This window comes from Hyalella azteca, unplaced genomic scaffold, assembly GCF_000764305.2.
Source record: "Hyalella azteca isolate HAZT.00-mixed unplaced genomic scaffold, Hazt_2.0.2 contig8377, whole genome shotgun sequence".
Classification (NCBI taxonomy): domain Eukaryota; kingdom Metazoa; phylum Arthropoda; class Malacostraca; order Amphipoda; family Hyalellidae; genus Hyalella; species Hyalella azteca.
In genome coordinates this window covers 18,120-40,916 of record NW_025938472.1, presented here as the reverse complement: position 1 = coordinate 40,916, position 22,797 = coordinate 18,120, and the positions used below count along the sequence as shown (strand labels likewise).

Sequence of the window (22,797 nt, the reverse complement as noted above, 5' to 3'; positions counted from 1 at the left end):
CATTATTTTCCTCATCGCCTATGGTTGCGAGTTTAGTAGCGTCAGTTTTGCCTGGGTCAGAAACGGACATATCCGTTCTTAATTGAGGACTATCAAAATCTCCATCAGAAGAAGTTTCAGCTTGAAAGAGCTGTGAATTATTCCCAGCCGGACTTTGAGTGTAAACTGAAGTGCTATTCTCAGCAGCGGAATTAAGAAGCGATGATATCATTTCAGGAATGCGCGTTGCGAAGGATGCCTCGGATTGGTCAGGAGCAATCACGTTTTGATAAGCGGAATTGTTGACGACAGATTGGGCAGAATTGAAACCAGGATTGTTAACGCTACCGGGGGCAGCAGCGGCAGTGTCAGCAGTGCTGGTGCCGGCGTTGCCAGCAGTGGTGGTGCTTTGCCAGTAGAAGTGCCGGCATTGCCAGTAGAGGTGCCGGCATTGCCAGTAGAGGTGCCGGCATTGCCAGTAGAGGTGCCGGCATTGCCAGTAGAGGTGCCGGCAGTGCCAGTAGAGGTGTCGGCATTGCCAGTAGAGGTGCCGGCATTGCCAGTAGAGGTGCCGGCATTGCCAGTAGAGGTGCCGGCATTACCAGTAGAGGTGCCAGCGTTGCCACGACCTGCAGCATTACCATCACCAGGACCACGTCTCAAGATGGTGCTGACCACCTGAGGGCGAGGTCTTGATCGCAGCATTGCTGGCAGTTCGTAGTGGTGGTAGAAGTACAGCATCGAGTGCTGCAAATAATTTTATAATTAGTTCATCCTACATAAATGCATTCTCAGAATGAAAACAGGCACGCGGCAGAAAGCATTGTACCTCATACAAAGAACGAACTTGGCTTTTGAAGGAAAAAATTATACTGGATAAAAATGAACAGAATTTCATCGCACGATGAAGGCTCCATCCACAACACTCCTGAAGAGACGAGAACTTCCCGCGTTTGATCGGGTGACAAATGTGAAGAATGTTTTGCTACCCAAAAAGAGAATACTGCAAATTTATAGCCATTCTTCTTATAGCCTTTAGACTTGAAAAATATATTCAGTATAATTATTTATGCCATAATTATATACATAAATGTTGACAATAATAACTCTACAAACACCATTTAAAATCATCAAGTTGACATGATCACTGATTATAATAATCTAACTTTTGAGCTGCTTTGAAAAAACGAGTGCGATTTATTTCCGTACCTGCAAGAAGAACCATGACGTCATGAGCGCCAGCCACGAATACTGAAATAGAACAAAAACTTTTTAGAATGATTATAATCAGTTCAGGCATTGATGTCACAGCTCAAGAATACTAACAATCTATACAACAACAGGCTATTTAATCAAATGCGTGTTCCATTTACCATCATATTAAAATCCTATTCTCATGATTATGTCCGATCATCATACTATTCTGTGAAATAGATGATCAAGTTATAGTGGCAATTGGTTGAAGAACTTACCTATCCATTGAACCTGTGGTGGTACGCATAGAAGGCAAAATGATAGTTACAAATGGTTGAAGCACCTACCTGTCCATTGAACCTTTAGTGGTACGCATAGAAGGCGAAATGACAGTGACAAATGTTTGAAACACTTACCTGTCCATTGAACCTGTAGTGGTACGCATAGTAAATGACAGTGACAAATGGTTGAAACACTTACCTGTCCATTGAACCTGTAGTGGTACGCATAGAAAGCGAAATGGTAAAGGTAGAAGAAGCGCAGCCAATGTTTGCGAGTGACGGGTTGGTTGCAGCAGAGAGTCTCGTACTGGTCACACACCCACACGATCACGATGATGTAGAATGACGTCGTGGTGTCCTTGAAGAACTCAGACATGATCGCTTCCATCCCTGGTGAAAAGTGGATTGCAAACAAAAAATTACGTTGGATATGGATGTCGCGCAAAAATGAGCGATTTCTTAGAGATTAATTTTTGGGTAATTCTATAAATGACGGATGATAAGAACAAGTCACCAAACTTACATCAACGATTAGCATGCCAACAGGAGCCGGTTTAACGGTGATCAACGGATCAATAAGGGTCAGTAAAACGTCGGCCTATGCACCATAAGGGCCAGTATAACGGCCGTCAACTCGAAGCAAGAGCCAGTATAACGGCCATCAACTCGCTGACAAGAGCCATTAGGTATAACGGCGATTAACGCACCAACAAGGGCCACTAAAAAAGATATCAGCGCACCAAAAAGGCCTCTAAGAACGCCGGCCAACGCACCAATAAGGGCCTGTATAACGGCGATCAACGCATCAACAATGGCCAGTATAATGGCCATCAACGCACCCACAAGGGCCAGTATAACGACTATTAACGCACCCACAAGGGCCAATTTAATGACTATCAACGCACCAAATGCCAAAATAACGACTATCAACGCACCCACAAGAGCCAATATAACGGTGAGCATAGGAGCTGCAGGAAATGTGGCCATGGCAGCAGTGTTGATCTCCGTCATTTGGAAGAGATGGGCGATGAAAAGGAAGATCTGGTGGTGGGAGTACCGCAGCAGCAGCGACTCAGACAGCGTGAACACGAGCATCACAAGCCCAGCACCCAAGTAGTTCGTACCACCCAGCCACGTTGACACGAAGCGGTAGTGCTCGCCTGTCACCACGTTCCTGTATACATCGAGCATATTAGTGCTGTGCACAGCGGGCATAGTAAGTACATTTTTCTCGTCCGACACGACGTTTCTGTGCACATCAAGTAAAATAAATACATTATTTCGCTCACTGCTCACGTCTCACTTTCAAAAATAGCTACGAGGCCGTCAACCAATTACAACTTTCAAGCTCGGCCCACCAATCACGGACGATAAATTTTTCGCTAAGTGTACCTAATTAAGTTTAGATCGTACTGTATTTACCTGAGGTACCCCTTTCCTCCATCGTTCTCTGCAAGATTTTTAACGGCAGCGAGTAGAAGTTCGTCATAACCAACGAGGTTGGAGAGAAGGAAGGTGGAGAACTTGTCGCCAAAGCAGGGGTTGGTCTCGGGGTCGAGCACCACTAGCGTGACAGGAGCACCTAACCGGCGTCTTGTGGACCCTGACAGACGCAGGAGTCCGTAGTCCAGCGCATATTCCATGATGAACGCGTCGTCCGGGATGTCTGCAATGACGAGAGATCTGCAGTACTTCGGCCGTAATATCAAATACAAATAAGAGTTAGTAATTTTGTCAGCCAATTACTGACGACTTTTCAAGCTAACTCACCAATCACGAACGAGAAATCGGCAGCTAAGTATCCATAAGCGAGTTTTGATAGTACAGCTCCTTAATTAACACTAGAGATCGCAGTCGCTTGGCTACAAGTTCAATAAGGTTCATAATTTAAATGCAGTCAACCCTCAGAGTGCAGTTATGGTAATACTGGTGATGCTACTGAAGGCATGGGTGGTAACGTATAACTGAACGTTACTCTACTACCTCATACATGGCTGCAAGTACTATAAGGTTCAGAATTTGACTGCAATCAACCAACACGGTGTAGTTGTGCGGCTGCAAGTACTATAAGGTTAAGAAATTGATTGCAATCAACCAACACGGTGTAGTTGCGTGGTTGCAAGTACTATAAGGTTAAGAAATTGACTGCAATCAACCAACACGGAGTAGTTGCGTGGTTGCAAGTACTATAAGGTTAAGAACGCAACTACGTTATATCCAGAGGTGGCGATCCGTCGTGGCCTGGGACTGCTATGTCCCAAACAAATACTAAGGATACCAAGAGAACAGTAGCGTGGCTTGCAGCACCGGAATGATAGGAGCACTGATGGTGCATTGCAAGTCAAGTCAAGTTGAGCACTCTGCTGCGAATGTAATTTGACCAGATACATATAAATATCAGGCTATCTTATAAAAGATTTAACGAAACAATTTCATGTCCGAAATAAGAGAAAGTATTATGACAAATTTTATAGTTAATCTTGCATTTAAAAAAATACTGCACAATGAATTTATCAATTTCCTTACTTACATTTTGTCACCAAGCTTGGAATCTAATACGAAATGGCTAGATTTACGAAAACTCACTAAAATCCATTCAAAAAATTATTCTTATTTCACAACTCTTTCTTGTTCTATCTTATGAATTATAATAATAGATGGTTATTCTCACAGATATAAACATTCATTGTGTGAGGTGGAAAAGCTATGCTGTATAAGTACATGGTTTTTCTCACAGATATAAACATCATCATTGTATGAGATGGAAAAAGATATGCTTTAAAAGCACATGGTTTTTCTCACAGACATAAACATCGTCATTGTGTGAGGTGGAAAAAGATATGCTTTAAAAGCACATGGTTTTTCTCACAGATATAAACATCGTCATTGTGTGAGGCGGAAAAAGTAAAAGCTATGCTGTAATAATACATAGTTTTTCTCACAGATATAAACATCGTCATTGGATGTCTTCGAGCCAGGAGTAGCGGGGCAGGTGGTGGTGGGGGGCAGGAAGGGATTACGGCGCTGGATGGCGGGGCACGAGGCGGGTTCTTCCTCAGTTTCAGGGGCGACGCCACTCGCATGCTGCACAACAAAAATCTGGCATTACTTTTGGCAAGCAGGATAACAAGATTTCATGGCATATTGGACAAGAAGAGATTATTTAGAACACAGTTCATATAAACTCCAAGGTGAAGTACAAAATATTATTCAATATCTACCGTACGTATGACAATAGTGGTATTCATGTTACTTTACTGGTCAACTCGTAGCTATATCAAAAAAGAAGGTTGCAAAGAAGTGTTTCTGATTCGCCACTATATTACATTGTTTAGTCCACAATACTATGAAATGTATATATGTGGTCGCATTCTACGAGTTACAACGTGCATGATTTCATGATAGCAAATACCATGCTGAATATACATGTTATATGGTTCATCATTATACGAAATTTGAAACTGGATAACATATTAGATAACATGAATACTTATTTCAAGCATCGCACGCAATTTGAGCATTTAAAAATGTACAAATAAGAAGTATGTTGTGGTAAAACCCAGATTTGGAAAGCTTAGGAACGAGTTAATCAATGAAGATTGTTGGACATCAAAACACAATACGCGCCAAAGAAAAAGCATCAACAGACCGGTCGCAGGGACAGTCATTGGATTCAGGGCATAAACGATGATGAAGTGCAAGAAAAAACATAAATAAATAAGCAGGAAACCCTCGGCATTACCGAGAAAGCTCTCGACAGCGGAACGTCGTAAAAAAGACTGAGGAGACCGATGGTGATGGGCGACACGTAAGGTCCACTCAGCTCCTTCACGGACACCGACATTTGCTCTGACCAGCTCAGCGTCTCTCGCTCCGGCGCCTCGTCTTCTCCAGTGCTATCGCTCTGCTCGGAGTAACAAAAATGACGGTATAATATGTTCCTTACGTTAGTGACACAAGTAACGGCATAACGGGTTCGTTATAATTCTAGCGTTTCAATAATGACGGAAGTAACGGTTCAACGTGTTCGTTCTAACTTTGCTTAGAGTGACGGAAGTTAACGGAGTAACGTATTCGTTCTAACTCGCTCTGCTTATAGTGACGGAAGTAACGGTCTAAACTCTAACGTGTTTGTTCTGTTTAGACCTTAGTGAGACGATGGATGTTAACAGCCTAACGTATTAGTTCTCATTCACTCTGTTTTATGACGGAAGTAACAGCCTCGCTTGTTTGTAGTCATTCGTTCTGTTTTATTTAATGGAAGTAGCGATTTAACCTGTTGGTTCTAATTCGATCTTTTTTACGTAGTAAAAGAAACGGCCTACGGTTCACGCTGATTTTCTCTGTTTTATGTAAGGAAAGTAACGGCTTGACTTCTTCGTTCCAACTCGCTCTTTTTACGCAACGAAAGTAACAGATTATCGTGTTCGTTCAAATTCGATCTGTTTTATGTAGCAATAGTAACTGCCTAAATTATACCGTACGTACTAATTCACTCTGTTTTGAGCAACAAAAGTAATGGCTGACTTTTCGTTGAAAAGAAACCTGTTTTGAACATCCTAACGCGTTCGCTCTAAGTTATAATTTGCTCTGTCTTTTATAACGAAAGTAATGCATAACATATTTTCCTTCCAAATAAAATCATCAACTGCATTTTATGAATGAACATGATCAAACCCACCCACCGTACCGCAATGATTGATATACTCTCGTGAATTAAGGAATTACTTCATAACAGAAGTGTAGGAAAATACTCAAATATCAATAACCCAACAGTAGACTACTACCTGATACATTTCCATGGATATCTGACATTTTTGAAAGGAGGTCTCTTGAACAGCGCCAAATCTCACAAATAGCATAGTATCCAAGAAGACATATCCACCATTGGGCTAACTGAGCCATTAATCTTGCTTTTCACTTTTAAGTAAATGTGATATTTAGTGTTCATTTATTTCGTATTAGCAAACTGCACGCTGCTGTCTCAACCTCCTTTTGCTCAGCTGATTTTTTTGTAGATATATTTTTGCGGTACGTAATATTCATGAATCAAATTGGAAGTGGACGCATGTCCACTGTTTCAGCCAACAATAAGAATCTTAGTTGTAGAAATAATTAATCACATAGCTGAACATCGAAGACAAAATCCGTAGCTTTAAAACAAAATAAATTTAAGTTAAAAGAAGCAACAAACTAACAAGATCTTACCTAGTTCAGTTACCATCAGTCATTTTAGGTCATTCACTAGTTAAGTTTCCAAGCAAGGATTTCCTATCTATTTAAATTAGACTATGATTATGCAGCACATTTTTGAAGCCGGATAAGGTAAATAATCATTTTTCAGCATTATTGTACATCTGGACAGATTATTAACAAAAGAATTTAGAACTAACCTACAAGATGCTCAGTCGCTCAGATTTCTCGGACAATTTTACGGCCGGACTCGCGGCCGGTCTCCAAGGAATATCTCCCAATTCAATGACCAAGGAATATTTCTCATACTAATGAACGCAGCTCGATGAAACTTGGTACAAGTATTCATCAGGACCGATCGGTGATGTTTAGCTCGTAAAAATTATCTCAATTTCACCTTCATTTGTGAGTCATACGGCGAAACGGGCCAGAAATTGCAGCGCCAAGAAATTTCTTCTAAACTACTGAACAGGTTTGAACTAAATTTTGAATATACATTCCTAACCAACCAGCGGAGATGTTTATCTCGCGACAATTTTTTCGGTTTTGCCTTCAATTGCGAGATATACGGCTATACGGAGAAAAGACTGGCATTTCTGAGGCCGGTTTTCAAATTTGCAGTGACCAAGAAATATTTCCCAAAGTAACGGAAGGAACTCAATGTAACTTTCTACACGCATTTATTAGGACCTAGTGGTAATCTTTCGCTCGTTAAAATTTTTTCAATTTCTCCTTCGTTTGCAAGTTATACGGCAATACGTCAATCCATTGGAGAACATATGAATAAATTACTGTGTTCCACTTCGGCTTCACGAGTTAAACATCACCGCTGGGTGTTTAGGAATGAATATTAAAGTTTCGTTCAAATATGTACAGTAGCTTAAAAGAAATGTCTTGGTCGCTGCAAATTTCGGCCCGTTTCTCCGTATGGCTCACGAATGAAGGTGAAATTGAGATAATTTTCACAAGCTAAACATCACCGGTAGGTCCTGATGAATACGTGTACCAAGTTTCATCAAGCTGCGTCCAACACACACGTGTGATTAAGTGTTTAAGCACTCGCAGAAAATCTACGAAATATTCATATTAACAAAATTTAGAACCAGAAAAAACTTGCATAGAGAACAATTAACATGCTGCACCAGAAAAATTAGATAACAGAAAATTTATATTTAAAAGAAAATGATTATTGGAGGCGAATCCATTTGATAGAATACAAAAAATTTAGTCTTGCTTTTATCAGAACTTCTGATTATATCTCGATGACCCTATGAAATCATAAGCTCTGTACTGATAAGTACTTGTGGGATAACTGCCGTACGTTACCCGCACAGTGAGGTAATTACGAGATCGGAAATGAATCAAACTGGATTAAGTGAATTTATTTGATACGGCAAGGAATACAGAAATGATAACAGTAATAATAGTTATAATACCCTTGGCAACGTGAGAATCTGTTCGAGAAGTATGTTATATAAGTAACCATGATGAGGAAAATAATAGTACAATATAACCAGTTACGCATATAAACAAAGAAACCTATCTTAGAGACCTAAATCTTAACTAACCTGCTGTTGTGGATCTGCTGGGCTATACTAAGGGACAAACTAGAACGCGAAGTAAACTTCCTAACGGTGTTGCCAAGTCAGAGGAAAAAGGATATATTTATTAAAAGTCGTAATTTCTAGGTTCGCTACATATACTAACCTCGGTGTACGTTTTGGAAGTTGACTGCACCATCCAGTCAGGCATCGCAGCATCATCAAGCAGCACAGCGCTGTTGAAGAAAATAAAACCTATAATTTTCGACATATTTCTGTTATTTTTTAATAACTTTAGCATTTACGTTGAATTCCATTTTTGAACATACGTATATATTAAGCTAACCATAAGAAGCTGAGACCAGTTTTATTGAACCTTGTTCCTACTTAGCTTCTATGTAATAAAAAACTCTGAACAATTGGGACAGTTATTGGCTGATGTAGCAGTTATTGGTTAATGTGGCAGTTATTGGTTAATGTCGCAGTTATTGGTTAATGCGGCAGTCATTGGTTAATTAACCAATTGAGAAACAGGTTAACCCATATACTTGAATTTTTTACTGTCAATGAGCATATGAGAACTGAACATATTATTAGAGTTAGGTGGAGATCCAGTATCATGTACCGCAGTTACAGCTTAATTACCTAGTTTAGAAACGACTAACGCACATAACTGAAGTCATTAGTAACTCCTCAGTTTTAAGGTTAACATATTTCTGACTTAGGCAGAGATGCAACTTAATTCTGACAGTTACCAGATAAATACTTACAAAATTAAACAACTCATAAAAAATCAACGAATAATTGCTACATCGCAAGAATTTGCAAGAATTCTCGAGTGCTTGATAGATCACGCTCTAAAGAATTTTGAAAATTTGTAGGCCATAGTAAAATGGACTAGATGTAAGACAAACAGCAGTTGTCAGGTAAGGTAATTTCTATACCGGTATGCATTGGACAGACTGGGCTTTCACTCTTCATGTATCACGAATGCATTTTAAGAATTGTTGAACAGATGAGAAAAAGTGATACTTACAAAACTTTTTAAAGTGCACCATAAACTTCACTGAACTGTTCAATACGGTATGATTATTCTGCAAAATGAAATGAATTTAAAATTGAAAATCATACAAAACCTTATTTTAGGTTATCCTTTCGAACAGAATTGATAATTGTCAAATAAAGATTGGTGTACTCACTCAGAAACTTTGTTGAGGTCTTCCATTGCAGTAAAAATTACTGAGCCGCCTTCCGTGGTGTACCTGCGATGAAGAAGTTCTTCTTTCTGGTAGCTGTGCTCAAGTGTGTAGGAAGGATCTGAATAAAATGATATGGGTCAATAATATTTAATATATATATACATGCAAAAATAGTGGAATCATAACAATTGAAAGTAATTTTGAAAAGGTAGGTTTGGCCATGTGCCTAACTTCTAATGCACAAAATAGCGTATCTTTGCCAGATTAAATGTCATGAAAAAAAATCTGCTGCATTCTGGATGTGGCAATACCGTAGCTGATTGTGCACATACGTATTTGGAAAGCTAACAAAGTATTTTTTAACAAAGGTAAAATTAATCTCGAGATATATTTTAACTTGCATGACTAAATTTCCACCTGCAGACCACAATTATTTGGAGTAGTAATGCATCATTTCAACATACAACTAAGATAATAACCTCCATATTCTTGTGTCGGTAAACATTACATCATTCGAATAAGAACGCAATACACCGGGTACTTGGGGTTTAAAAAATTACCAATAGATATATCTCTTGGGGTTTAAAAAATTACCAATAGATACCGGTACATCTCAGACTTGAACACACCAGGATTAGAAATGACCTCCACACGCAGTATGCCAGTCTTATCCCACAGAGTGTCCGGTGGGAGGCATGCAGGGGACTGGTTACATAGGTAAACATGGACCAGGATCAGGAGGAAGAGGCATCCCAAACTCTGAAACAAACAAATGAATACAATATATTTCATTAAATAAATCTGTATGTACAGAACACAAGCTTAGAGGAAATCAAAAGATTATCATGAAAGGTAAAAATCCTATCCATTTTGTATTTTTAAATCTGCAGTTGAATAAATTAAATAAAAACAACTTTTTTGTTGGAAATATGCAAACTTAAAACACAAATAACTTGCAAAACTCACATAAGCTCCAAATAATAATTTTATTTCATATTACACTTGAAATGAAAAAGTTTCTCACACAAATTTATTGAAAATTGTAACGAGAGGTATTAAAAATAATAGAACCATGAAATTACCTTGGCAAGAAGAACAAACTCTAATAGCCTCCGGATGAAAGGAGTGGTTGAACGAGCATAGGCAATTGATGCTCTTAGGAAGAGTAATTGGAACATTCTGCCTCGCAGCTGATTCAAGTTTGGAGGAACAGTCACACGAGCATTGGGAAAAGCATTGCCATTAGGTGCTGGAGTTGCAGGCTGCTGTGTTGCTGCATGTTGAGAGCCTTGATTCACATCATTTAATCTGCTGCCTGCTACAGAAGGTGGACTTTGGAAGGTGGCTTCTTCAGGAAAGTCAGTACTGGTGCCTTGCTCTGATGTGCGTGGACCATTCTGCCTAGATATTAGTGGCTGGACAAGGGTTGATGTACGAGGAGGATTACTTGAGCCATCTGTAACTGTCCCACATGAGGTGTCAATCCCAAATGTATTTTCTAATGGGCTTGTTTCAGGCATGTTGATAGAAGGATTACTCTCCAACAAGTTTGATCTTGTAGAACTGCCAGAGAGAGCTTGACCAGTAGAATTAGTAATAAAGGAGGATGCCACAGGGGTGTTCAATTTGAAATCATTAGTATCATTGGTCTTCAAATCTATGTTAACATTAATTTTCTTAGCTTCAGAACTACAGTAATTTGAACTGCTTGGAATGCAACTTGAGCTAGGATGACCAGAATGAGAACTTAGGGAATTACTAATTTTAGAACACAATCCTTCAGATGATAGGTTTGTAGTATTGGACAATGGAGGTAATGACACAATGGTACAAGATGAAAAATTCTGTTCCTCATCTCTTTCACAATTTGAAACTGAATAGTGACTTCCAACCATACCTAAAAAAGCTGGTCCACCATCAGCACCTCCATGAGCATCACTTCCATCATTAATATTGCCACTAGGACAGCTAGCGCACCTGCACACACCTCCATGAGTATTGTAAATCGTGCTTTCTTTCTGCTCTCCCTTTGAGCTCGATACTTGTGCAGCCCTCCTTGCAACTTTGTCTTCTTCAATGATTTTAAAAAGATCCTGAGTGCTATCTCCTGTTTTATTAGAGCTTGTTTGGCCAAGTTCACAGCCGGAGTTTGGTAAAGCTGTTGCAACTCGAGATTTACACACTCCTGAAGCTCTTGTGGAGAGTTGTTGCAATTGATGATGTGAGGCTTGTTGTCCAGATTCAGTAGAGGAGTCTTGGGTTCCAGTGGAACCTGGCTTGCTGATGCCAATGATGGCAAGAGAAGGAGCAGGTTTGGTAGAAGGCTGCACATTGTCATCCAAATTTCTATGATTTGGAAGCATAGCTTGGGAATTTATAGAATATGCAACATATGATGAGTATGAATAGAATGAAGATTGAAATTTTTTGTAATAAATCTTTCAACTAGGATCAGAATGCCTGAAATTTAGAAAACTTTGTATGATTAAAGACAAGTACGGTATAGTATCAATGTATATATAAATATATAGAGTGTAAGTTTCTTACATTTATTCATCATATCTTTATATATAGCATCAGAATATTACAAAACTAGCTATTGTAAAGCTGCAGCTGAAGACAGCAACCAATTGCTTATTATTTTCCAAGTCTACTGCAAATTGGGTAATAAGGGATGATTTTTTAATAACTTCTTACCATGAAACATTTCATAAATGTGTTTTTGGGCTCATTTTAAAGGTCTTTGGAAGTGCAAGGGCTATCACAAGACATCTCAGAAAATTTTTTACATGCTATTTGTAAGGTGCCAGAAGCAAGAAAAAGCATCCTGAATCAAACACATAGTATAGTAATTACTTAGTAATTACCCACGGAAATTGGGTAATCAAGGACACTTGAAATAAGACCAAATTTTAAATGTTTGTAGCATGCTGAGTGTACTCATCCATTACTAACAGTACTACAAAGTGACAGAGTCCTCCTCTTCATTAGTTGATGATGTAGATGTAGAATAAATTATGTTTTCTGTGATTTGCACTCATTTTTCCTTTATTGATGACATTATACTAATGCTTTCTAATGTGATCTAGTGCATTCTAATGTACTTTAGAGAGTTGAAGTTCAATGCTTTCTAGTGCATACTAATGCAATCTGATGCAATCTAGTGAGTCCTAATGCAAACTAGTGCATTTGGATATGATAAAGTGAGTTTTAATACCAGAAATTTATTTAATTTAAGCCTTAAACTTAAAACTTGTACATTCTTACCAGTTCCAGCGTTAACTCTTGCTTACCCATAGCTTCCATATTGTTTCTACTCTAATAACTTTGGTATTTTATTTGTTGTGCACAACTCTTGATAATTTATATGTACTTTCATTTTGGGGTGCTTGCATAAGTTACATTTTACAACTCTTTTGAATGCCTTAGATTGCCTACTAAACATGATGCTAGTTTTCTTTCCTGAAATAAATCCCAATTTAAAGTAAATTCTCTTTGCATAGATAAACTTCAACAAGTGCTATTTAAATAATACATCTCTCCAGTTTCTTTTGGAAGCTTCATTTAGATGGGGGGTCACACTGCAACTCTTAACTTTAAATCCTTTTACCATATTTGCCGAAGTGTTTGGATCCTACCATCAAACGGGGTAAAAAGGGACGGGTGGGGTAAATTGGGACACGCGTCCCACATTTCGTAGAAATGTTGTAGCAGCTAAACTAATCAAAATATTGCAACACTAAAAATAGTGGCGTAAACTTCAACATTTTTACTACCTATCTATTATGTATAAAGCTAGTAAAGAAATAAAACAGTTACTATCTCTAAAAAATTGCTGAAAAAAAGTGTGAAAAGTACGATTTTGGAAAAGTACCTCTGCTAACATCTGGAGCAAAAAAATATTTGCTGTATTAAAAAATTTTACTTACATAAAAGTTGCACCCAGGTGTCGGCTTGAAAATGTAATTGACGGAATTTGCCTATCTCATTAAAAAAAAAAATGGCAGCCATTTCCGCATGGCAGGGCTACTCAGGACACCCCCCCCAGCCTCCCAGGGGTAATTAGGGACACCCCTAAAAATGCATTTACAGTAGAACCTCAGTAAGCAAAGGTTCCAGTTAACAAAAAATTGATTAACAACAAAGAATTTTGATTACATTTACCTCGCTCAGAAAAAAAAATCACTTATTAATTTGTAATCAAAAGCCATTTACGCTGAGTAATGAAAAACTATTTACAAGCCACGAACTTATTTACAAGGTTGCATGCACGATTATTGCACGCGTTACCCCAAATAACTAATTTTACCCTAAAAACAGTCCGATTGTACAGCAAGTGTCAACTGAACATGTGGTGATGCAGTCTGACAGCTCTAATGTGACCACAACTACATTTTGTTTACATTTTTTTGGCGGGAACTCATGGCAACTGATTTCTGGACAAGCTTTACTGCATCCTGATCCATCCAATGTACCGGAAACCTTACTTTTTTCTAAATAGCTAGTTGGCCAAAGACTGACAAATATATTAAATGCAAGAATTTCAATCTAAATGCGTCAGCAAGATCTTCTGAAGGTGTAAATTTTGCTACTGAAGCATCACCAAAGATCTTGCAATAGGGTAAACGCGGTATTTTCCGACATCGTGGGTAATTCCGTCACCTCTCCAGCTTTTCCTTTATATTAAGCTTTGTTTTAGTTCCATGCATTTGTTGATGGTTGAAATGGTGACGTCATACATTTGCGCGTCAAAATACTAGGTTTTGGCCATCTAGTGGGAAAATATTGAGATCCAAAGAGAGACAATGCATGCCACCTGGTTTTGGAGATAATTTCTTCCAAAATAAAGTTCTAGATTTCTCATTCACCAAATTTCCGTATCAAGAAAAATCATATATTATTGAAGGATAATTTAAGGCATACTGTACTGAGTATTGCGTCTGTTCCTCCACAAACTGCACTTGTGCAGCGTAGAATTGATGGCCAGGATTGCGCGAACTGCAGAAGTCAAGATTAAAGAACCACACCACAAATCATTCACCATCCATAACGAGCTCACGCCCCACTAATAGCCTAAGCGCTAATTGCATAAAAAACACAGGCACCGGAAGAAATCTATCTTAATTATAAATTTTCATTTTTATTGCAACGATGAAGGTTAATTATAGAGGCGAACAACAAACATTAATAAAAATGAGAATAGCTTCAGAGGCACAATCACACTCGAAGTCGAAGATCGTTCAGCTTTACTGGTACTTGAAATCTACAGACAATGTTGCCATTCCATTCAGATGAAAACTGGGTCTAAATCAGAACTGTGTTGGACGGCTCCGCGGCCCGCGCCGAGTGCTGTGTGGTGTGGAATCGATGACCATGATTTGCGCAAACGCCTGCGCAAAGAAAATATAGTAATTAGATTGTTTTGCGCAAACTGCGCTGACCTAGGGCTTCAAAAAAACTATTTATGCGCGAGAAATTTCCCCATTTATATACATCTTCCTGAGTGTGGCTCCTATCCAATTGTTGACAAAAGTGTACAATCGGGCACAAGATTCCAATTGTATTAAAAATTTGTCAAATGGAAGCCACAAGATTTCAGTAACAAGTAGGAAAATTCCAATCCTGTACTGTGCATAGTGGACAACCAGAGATTTTTTGGAATCAGTTCATTTTTAATTTCCTCATCTATAGTCAAATGGGGTAAGACAGGATCACAGCCTTCATGGAGTAAGAAAGGACCAGCCCATTGTGTGCATTCTAATTGCACTGAATTTAATTTGACAAAAGAATATGTTAGAGCAATCATTGCCTGTCATTTCAGTGTTTGTGGCAACCCTCTTCTGCAAATAATGAATTTCTGGCTAATTTTTGAAGAAAACCTATGTAAAGAAGGGTCACAAAATAGTTAACCCAGTTTGGGAAATAAGCTCTGTCTAATGACAAAAAATTTTTTGGCCCGGTTTGTGGATGTAGGCAGGTAACCTCAAGTAATAAGCAACTTTTGAGACATATTTGGCATTCCTACCTGCTACCATCACTGCCTGACAAGTATTCTAAAATGGGGTAAAAAAAGGACTGTACATGGGGTAAGACGGGACCACTAAATGATCCTGTTTTACCCCACAAGTGGTCCTATCTTACCCCACAAATGGTCCTGTCTTCCCTCATAAATGGTCCTCTATTACCCTAGGTACAGTTTATCAAAAATAGTTTTTAAATGTAGGAGCACCTAACCGGCGTCTTGTGGACCCTGACAGACGCAGGAGTCCGTAGTCCAGCGCGTATTCCATGATGAACGCGTCGTCCGGGATGTCTGAAATGACGAGAGATCTGCAGTACTGGGGCCGTAATATCAAATATACAATTAAGAGTTGGCAACTTCGTCAGCCAATCACTGACCACTTTTCAAGCTAACTCACCAATCACGAACTAGAAATCGGTAGCTAAGTGTCCTAAGCGAGTTTTGATAGTACCGTACAGCTCCTTAACACTGGAGATCGCAGTCGCTCGGCAGCAAGTACATACAATAAGTTTCATAACTTGAAATTAACCCACAGAGTGGGTTAATTTAATTAATTAATAATTTAATCTAATTAATTTAATTTCATTAAATTTAATTAATTAATTAATTTAATTAAAATTTAATTTAATTAATAGCAAACGTATAATGGGTGATGCTACTGAAGGCATGGGTGTTACGTAACGTATAAAAACGTTACTCTACTATCTTACACATGGCTGCAAGTACCATAAGATTCAGAATTTGACTGCAAGTAATCAACACGGCGTAGTTGCGCGGCTGCAAGTACAATAAGGTTATGAACACTACTACATCATATCCAGCAGACAACAGTAGCCTGGCTAACAGCAGCGGGATGATAGGAGCCCTGATGGTGTATTGCAAGTCAAGTCAAGTTATGCATATAAATATCAGGCTATCCTATAAAAAAAGTTTTAACGAAACGATTTCATGTCTTAAATAAGAGAAAATATTGTGACAAATTTGATAGTTAGCTTGCATAAAAAAATACTATACAATGAATTCATCAATTTCCTTCCTTGCATTTTGTCACCAAGCTTGGAATCTAATACAAAAAGCTGGATTTACGAAAACTAAAAAAATCCATTCAAAATATTATTCTTCTTTTTTCAAAACTATTCTTGTTCCCTCTCAGGAATATAACACTATGCATGAATGAGAAAGAGCTAGTATATAGAATTACATGGTTTTTCTCACAGATACCTATATACATCGTCATTGTGTGAAGTGGAAAAAGCTACATGCTGTAAAAGTACATAGTTTTTCTCGCAGATATAAATATCGTCATTGGGTGAAATGGGAAATCAATGCTGTAAAAGAACATGGTTTTTCTCACAGATATAAACATCGTCACTGTGTGAGGTGGAAAAAGCTATGCTGTAATAATATCGTCATTGGGTGAAATGGGAAATCAATGCTGTAAAAGAACATGGTTTTTCTCACAGATATAAACATCTTCATTGTGTGAGGTGGAAAAAGCTATGCTGTAATAATACATAGTTTTTCTCACAGATATAAGCATCGTCATTGTGTGAGTGGAAAAGCTATGCTGTAATAATACATAGTTTTTCTCACAGATATAAACATCGTCATTGGATGTCTTCGAGCCAGGAGTAGCGGGGCAGGTGGTGGTGTGTAATTAGGGACACCCTTAAAAATGCATTTACAGTAGAACCTCAGTTAGCAAAGGTTCCAGTTAACAAAAAAATTGATTAACAACAAAGAATTTTGATTACATTTACCTCGCTCAGCAAAAAAAAATTCACTTATTAATTTGTATTCAAAAGCCATTTACGCTGAGTAATTAAAAACTATTTACAAGCCACAAACTTATTTACAAGGTTGCATGCACTATTATTGCACGTGTTACCCCAAATAACTAATTTTACCCTAAAAACAGTCCGATTGTACAGCAAGTGTCAACTGAACATGTGATGATGCAGTCTAACCGCTCTAATGTGACCACAACTACATTTTGTTTACATTTTTTTGGTGGGAACTCATGGCAACTGATTTCTGGACAAGCTTTACTGCATCCTGATCCATCCAATGTACCGGAAACCTTACTTTTTTCTAAATAGTTGGCCAAAGACTGACAAATATATTAAATGCAAGAATTTCAATCTAAATGTGTCGGCAAGATCTTCTGAAGGCATAAATTTTGCTACTGAAGCATCACCAAAGATCTTGCAATATTCATCCACAGTCCACTCTCTGCACAGTGGCTTAATGTGTCGGAATATACTGCGTTTACCCTACCTCCTATCCCATGGTCAGGAAGATGTGCCAGGTGCGCGAGAATTTATATTGTCATTTTAACGACCTGCGCTGTGCACCGTACTATGCCGGTAAAAAAATGCGCCGTGCGCCGTACTTTTTGAAAGCTAAAATAGTTTAAATATGGATGCGCGGCAACGCAAATTACGTAATCACACTGACCGTACACACGAACGTGTATTCGCATTGTGTTGTGGTTGGATATGAGTTAACTAGATTGCTAATGCGTCAACTCAGGACTCAGGTTCTAAGAGTCAGCACAGTAATGAATATTCACTCATAGATCACAATTCAATCGGACATGAATTACAGAACTAAAGAAGGCAACATGGCTTTAGATGTGCCATCAGTGCCTTCTAATGAATGACTGGACTGGTTGTGGCAAGTAGGGTATAAACCTGTACGTCAACAGTACGATCCTGCATGCCAATGTTGGGACTACATTACCGACATCCTCCAGGCCAGCGAAATCGGCACGATCAATACCTAATAACAATGCGCGTAAATGGACTATACAAATTAGGTCAATATGGCATAATTACAGAGCGTAATTATACTATGTGATACAAAATATGAATATATACGGTATATTTGCATGATAAGTCAATGGTCTGTCGTTTATTTTTGCTTCATTTGAGCAATTATGGTTTCCAAATCTGGGTGCGTTATGTTATGTCATGTGCACTTTGAATGTGCAAAAATTATAACTATCGTATGAAAATTGTTACGTACGTTATCATAGCACCAATGGCAATAGAGTATCAAGAAGAAATGTCCGGGACCCCGGGTTACGGTACTTCTGACTCTTCCGCTTGTCGGATACGGAACATACGGTAATTGTAAACTGTGGCTATTAAACATACGAAATGTAAAAATACGGTGTTCAGTGTTGCCATATGACTTTGGAGATAATTTCTTCCAAAATAAAGTTCTAGATTTCTCATTCACCAAATTTCCGTATCAAGAAAAATCATATNGTCCTCTATTACCCTAGGTACAGTTTATCAAAAATAGTTTTTAAATGAATATATTATTGTGCAGTACATAGAGTATTTTGGTCAAAAATTTTATCTATGGCTCAAACTTCATTATAACCACTTGTTAGCTTTTTTAATTAGAGAAATTTAATGCACTATTTCAAATTGCATCATTTGAAGGGACATAGAAAATAGGGTTGTCTCTTCCTATTAGTGAGCTGCAGAACTATGTTCAAGATTGGCTGGGGGGAAAATCATTGTGTGAAACATGAAAAATAATTATTATCACAACTCTGTGAGAGGGCATGTGCTACATTAGAAGAAGTGCACCACAAATGCAGTTAGCAAGAAAACACATCTGACACTCAAGTTATTATCCATTGATTTTATTACCAATTTGATAAATTTTCAGACAATGACAATAATGGAATATACATGAAGCATTTAGCAGGGCTCTACAATGAACCAAAGCCAACCCACTATTACTATGCTTAACAAAGTTTTCTCATGACAAAAGCTCCAATGTGACTGATATTAGAGTTGACTTCCCACAACACAAAACAGTAACTAGTGGTTGTTTAATCAAATAATGTGTTTCTAGATTGATAATATTGAATACCAGTATCAGATTTGTACTTTTATTAAAAACCTTGTAACATAAGAATTGCCAGTTGGTCCTGTCTTATCCCATGCCTGGTCCCATCTTACCCCAATGGGGTAAGATGGGACCAGCTCACTTTTTTTAATCTGTACAGAAAACTATGTTAGATGCAAAACGTCTGAGTTGTAGCTTAGAAGCCCATTGCATATATACACATTGTGATAGGTTTAGGGTTTTTAATTGTTCTTGGTATAGATGCTGCAGGCCACACTCAGGATGATGTATGCTTTTGGTGAATTTTCCCGCGCATTTTCACTTTTTTTTAAGCTATTGCTGTGCACAGTTGGCGCAATGTAATGAAAATTGATTCTCTTCGCGCACGTGTTTGCGCAATCCCGGCCATCAATTCTACGTCGCGCTGCCGCGCACGAGCAGTTTGTGGAGGAACAGACATAATACTCGCATTACTCAGTACAGTATGCCTTTAATTATCTTTCGATAATATATGATTTTTCTTGATACGGAAATTTGGTGAATGAGAAATCTAGAACTTTATTTTGGAAGAAATTATCTCCAAAGTCATATGGCAACACTGAACACCGTATTTTTACATTTCGTATGTTTAATAGCCACAGTTTACAATTACCGTATGTTCCGTATCCGACAAGCGGAAGAGTCAGAAGTACCGTAACCCGGGGTCCCGGACATTTCTTCTTGATACTCTATTGCCATTGGTGCTATGATAACGTACGTAACAATTTTCATACGATAGTTATAATTTTTGCACATTCAAAGTGCACATGACATAACATAACGCACCCAGATTTGGAAACCATAATTGCTCAAATGAAGCAAAAATAAACGACAGACCATTGACTTATCATGCAAATATACCGTATATATTCATATTTTGTATCACATAGTATAATTACGCTCTGTAATTATGCCATATTGACCTAATTTGTATAGTCCATTTACGCGCATTGTTATTAGGTATTGATCGTGCCGATTTCGCTGGCCTGGAGGATGTCGGTAATGTAGTCCCAACATTGGCATGCAGGATCGTACTGTTGACGTACAGGTTTATACCCTACTTGCCACAACAAGTCCAGTCATTCATTAGAAGGCACTGATGGCACATCTAAAGCCATGTTGCCTTCTTTAGTTCTGTAATTCATGTCCGATTGAATTGTGATCTATGAGTGAATATTCATTACTGTGCTGACTCTTAGAACCTGAGTCCTGAGTTGACGCATTAGCAATCTAGTTAACTCATATCCAACCACAACACAATGCGAATACACGTTCGTGTGTACGGTCAGTGTGATTACGTAATTTGCGTTGCCGCGCATCCATATTTAAACTATTTTAGCTTTCTAAAGTACGGCACACGGCGCATTTTTTTTACCAGCATAGTACGGCGCACCGCGCAGGTCGTAAAAATGACAAAATAAATTCCTGCGCACCTGGCACATCTTCCTGACCATGGGCTGCAGGCTTGTTAGTGATTTTGGTCCTGTTCATTTTTAATTTCCTTATTTACTCAAGATTTTAATAAATTTCTTATAATGATAATTATTCTGGTACCATATTCAAGATACTTTTTTGGTCTACTTATGGGACTCAAAAATGAACTCAAGGAAGAGTCTAAAAAACTCTCTGCTTTGCCACTATGCTCAATATCTTGTATGACTAGGCCTATTGAGTATTGACTATTGACTAACATCAATAAAATATTGCAATTCATTCATAATTCATCAAACCCAAATCCCTATCTGGCCTATCACCCAAAGTGAGTCAAACTGTTTACTGTTGTAGTACCTATCACATTTGCAATGCAAAAATTGTAAAGATGAAAAAAAAAACATTTCTCAATACACAATACGGTACTAAAGTTAATTAGCCTAAGTCTTACTTTTCGGTCTAGTCTTCAAGTCTTACACTTACAGTCTTCCTAGTCTCCTAGATCCTAGTTCCTTGCATAACAAAGAAATAGCAGAGTATTAGCAATATTGTAATTACTAATAATGGTACATACTCATTGGATTATTTAGTATAGGTACCGGTACGGTTATACTTGTAATATACGGTACCTAGGACCTAGCTAATATGCCGCACTAATACCAGCCTTACCAGTTAGTCAGTTAGGTAGGTACCAGGCATTTTTACGTGACACGGTTAAACGTTTTTTTTTAGAACGTAGAAATGTTATCTTCATTTTTGCATAAAGGCAGAAGAAACCTCATAATTTGCAAACTTATTTGGTATAAGCAACATTTTAATAATATATCCTTATTATCATAAAACTTCGTCACTGTTTTCACGGCCATCAGTTAGTTTAGTAGTGCGCAGGCAGCGCAACACCTTACATCTGCGATTTCATTTTCCTATAAGGCTATATACATCAGCTGGAGTGTATAGTAGGTAAAACGGTTGTCAACGTCAGAATGACATGGCTGCACTGATAAATTGACAGCCGCCTGAAAGTTAGAAAATGTATTAATATAATAATAATTGCGGTTTCAGCGTTTATTAGGCCGTTGGCCTGTCGCCGATTCTTAACATCGCAGAACATTCACAGCTTCTTGCGGTCTCGAACTCGCAACTCACTGCTACAATTCTGCGGTGCTTAACCGCCCGGCCTCCTTGCCGATTCTGACCAGAAACTGGTGCACAGAGCTGGGATCGAACCCGCGCTTCTCTGCTCCAATCCTGGTACTCTGAACTGTAACCACTGGGCCACTCTGCCTTTAAAAGCCCACTTTAAGTTAAACCAATTCATGAAAGTAAATCTTTTGGCTTGAAACCATAGATATGCTGAATTACATGCAAGATTTCTCATGAACTTCTATACTACATGACTAATTCATTATTCGGAAAAACTTCAAAGTTAGCATGGGCCATGCAGCATAGGAAATTGCTCACTCCTGCCGTCCGCAATAAGTCATATTTCTGCACCTATACTTGGTAGAGGAGTTAACTGTGCTGTTAATTAACTAGAGCAAACTTCTTTAAGCTTGCAACCTAATGTGTTTTACACCATCTATCGTACTCCAACACTGCGCTCAGATGTCTTACTTTTTATTCAAATAGCGAAACATAATTTCCACAATAAGGCAACGATGTGCCTCAAGCTTTGCAAATATTACGCCTTCATGGTAATTGCGACTCTCCTATTGGCGTTCTTCCAGAGAACCTAAAAGCTCTTCTAGAGTTAACGTTTACAAATTTAAAGGCTTTAGAAGTATTCAAAAAATCTCCTAACGACTAACAACAATTAAGCAAAGATATGCCTCATACCTTGAAATATACTAACAATAAACTGATGTGTGCCCCCAAAATGTTGAAGCTGTTGCCAATCTCTATCAGCACGACTTTTGTGGTTACAAAGTTCACCTCAGTTAACGCTCAATTAATCACCCAACGACTTATCCCACGATGTGGTACTAATCAGGTGATTGAGACTATTACTAAGCTCTTTGCATCAGCCCTTTATGATTGGGTTTCAAGCTCAC

At 38.3% G+C, this 22,797-nt stretch overlaps 1 protein-coding gene across 1 annotated transcript; it reads right to left on the bottom strand.

The window, feature by feature from the left end:
* Positions 1-258: 258 nt before the first annotated feature.
* LOC108669105 lies at positions 259-11,857 on the bottom strand. Its single transcript, XM_018156394.1, has 11 exons — positions 10,470-11,857; positions 10,017-10,146; positions 9,388-9,505; positions 8,355-8,424; positions 5,197-5,358; positions 4,397-4,538; positions 2,877-3,120; positions 2,390-2,628; positions 1,654-1,844; positions 1,189-1,230; positions 259-726 (listed from the first exon to the last, which is right to left on the bottom strand). Exons 1-11 carry the CDS (start codon positions 11,748-11,750, stop codon positions 259-261), a joined length of 3,087 nt encoding a protein of 1,028 aa, XP_018011883.1. The 5' UTR covers positions 11,751-11,857.
* Between the last annotated feature and the right edge of the window lie 10,940 nt (positions 11,858-22,797).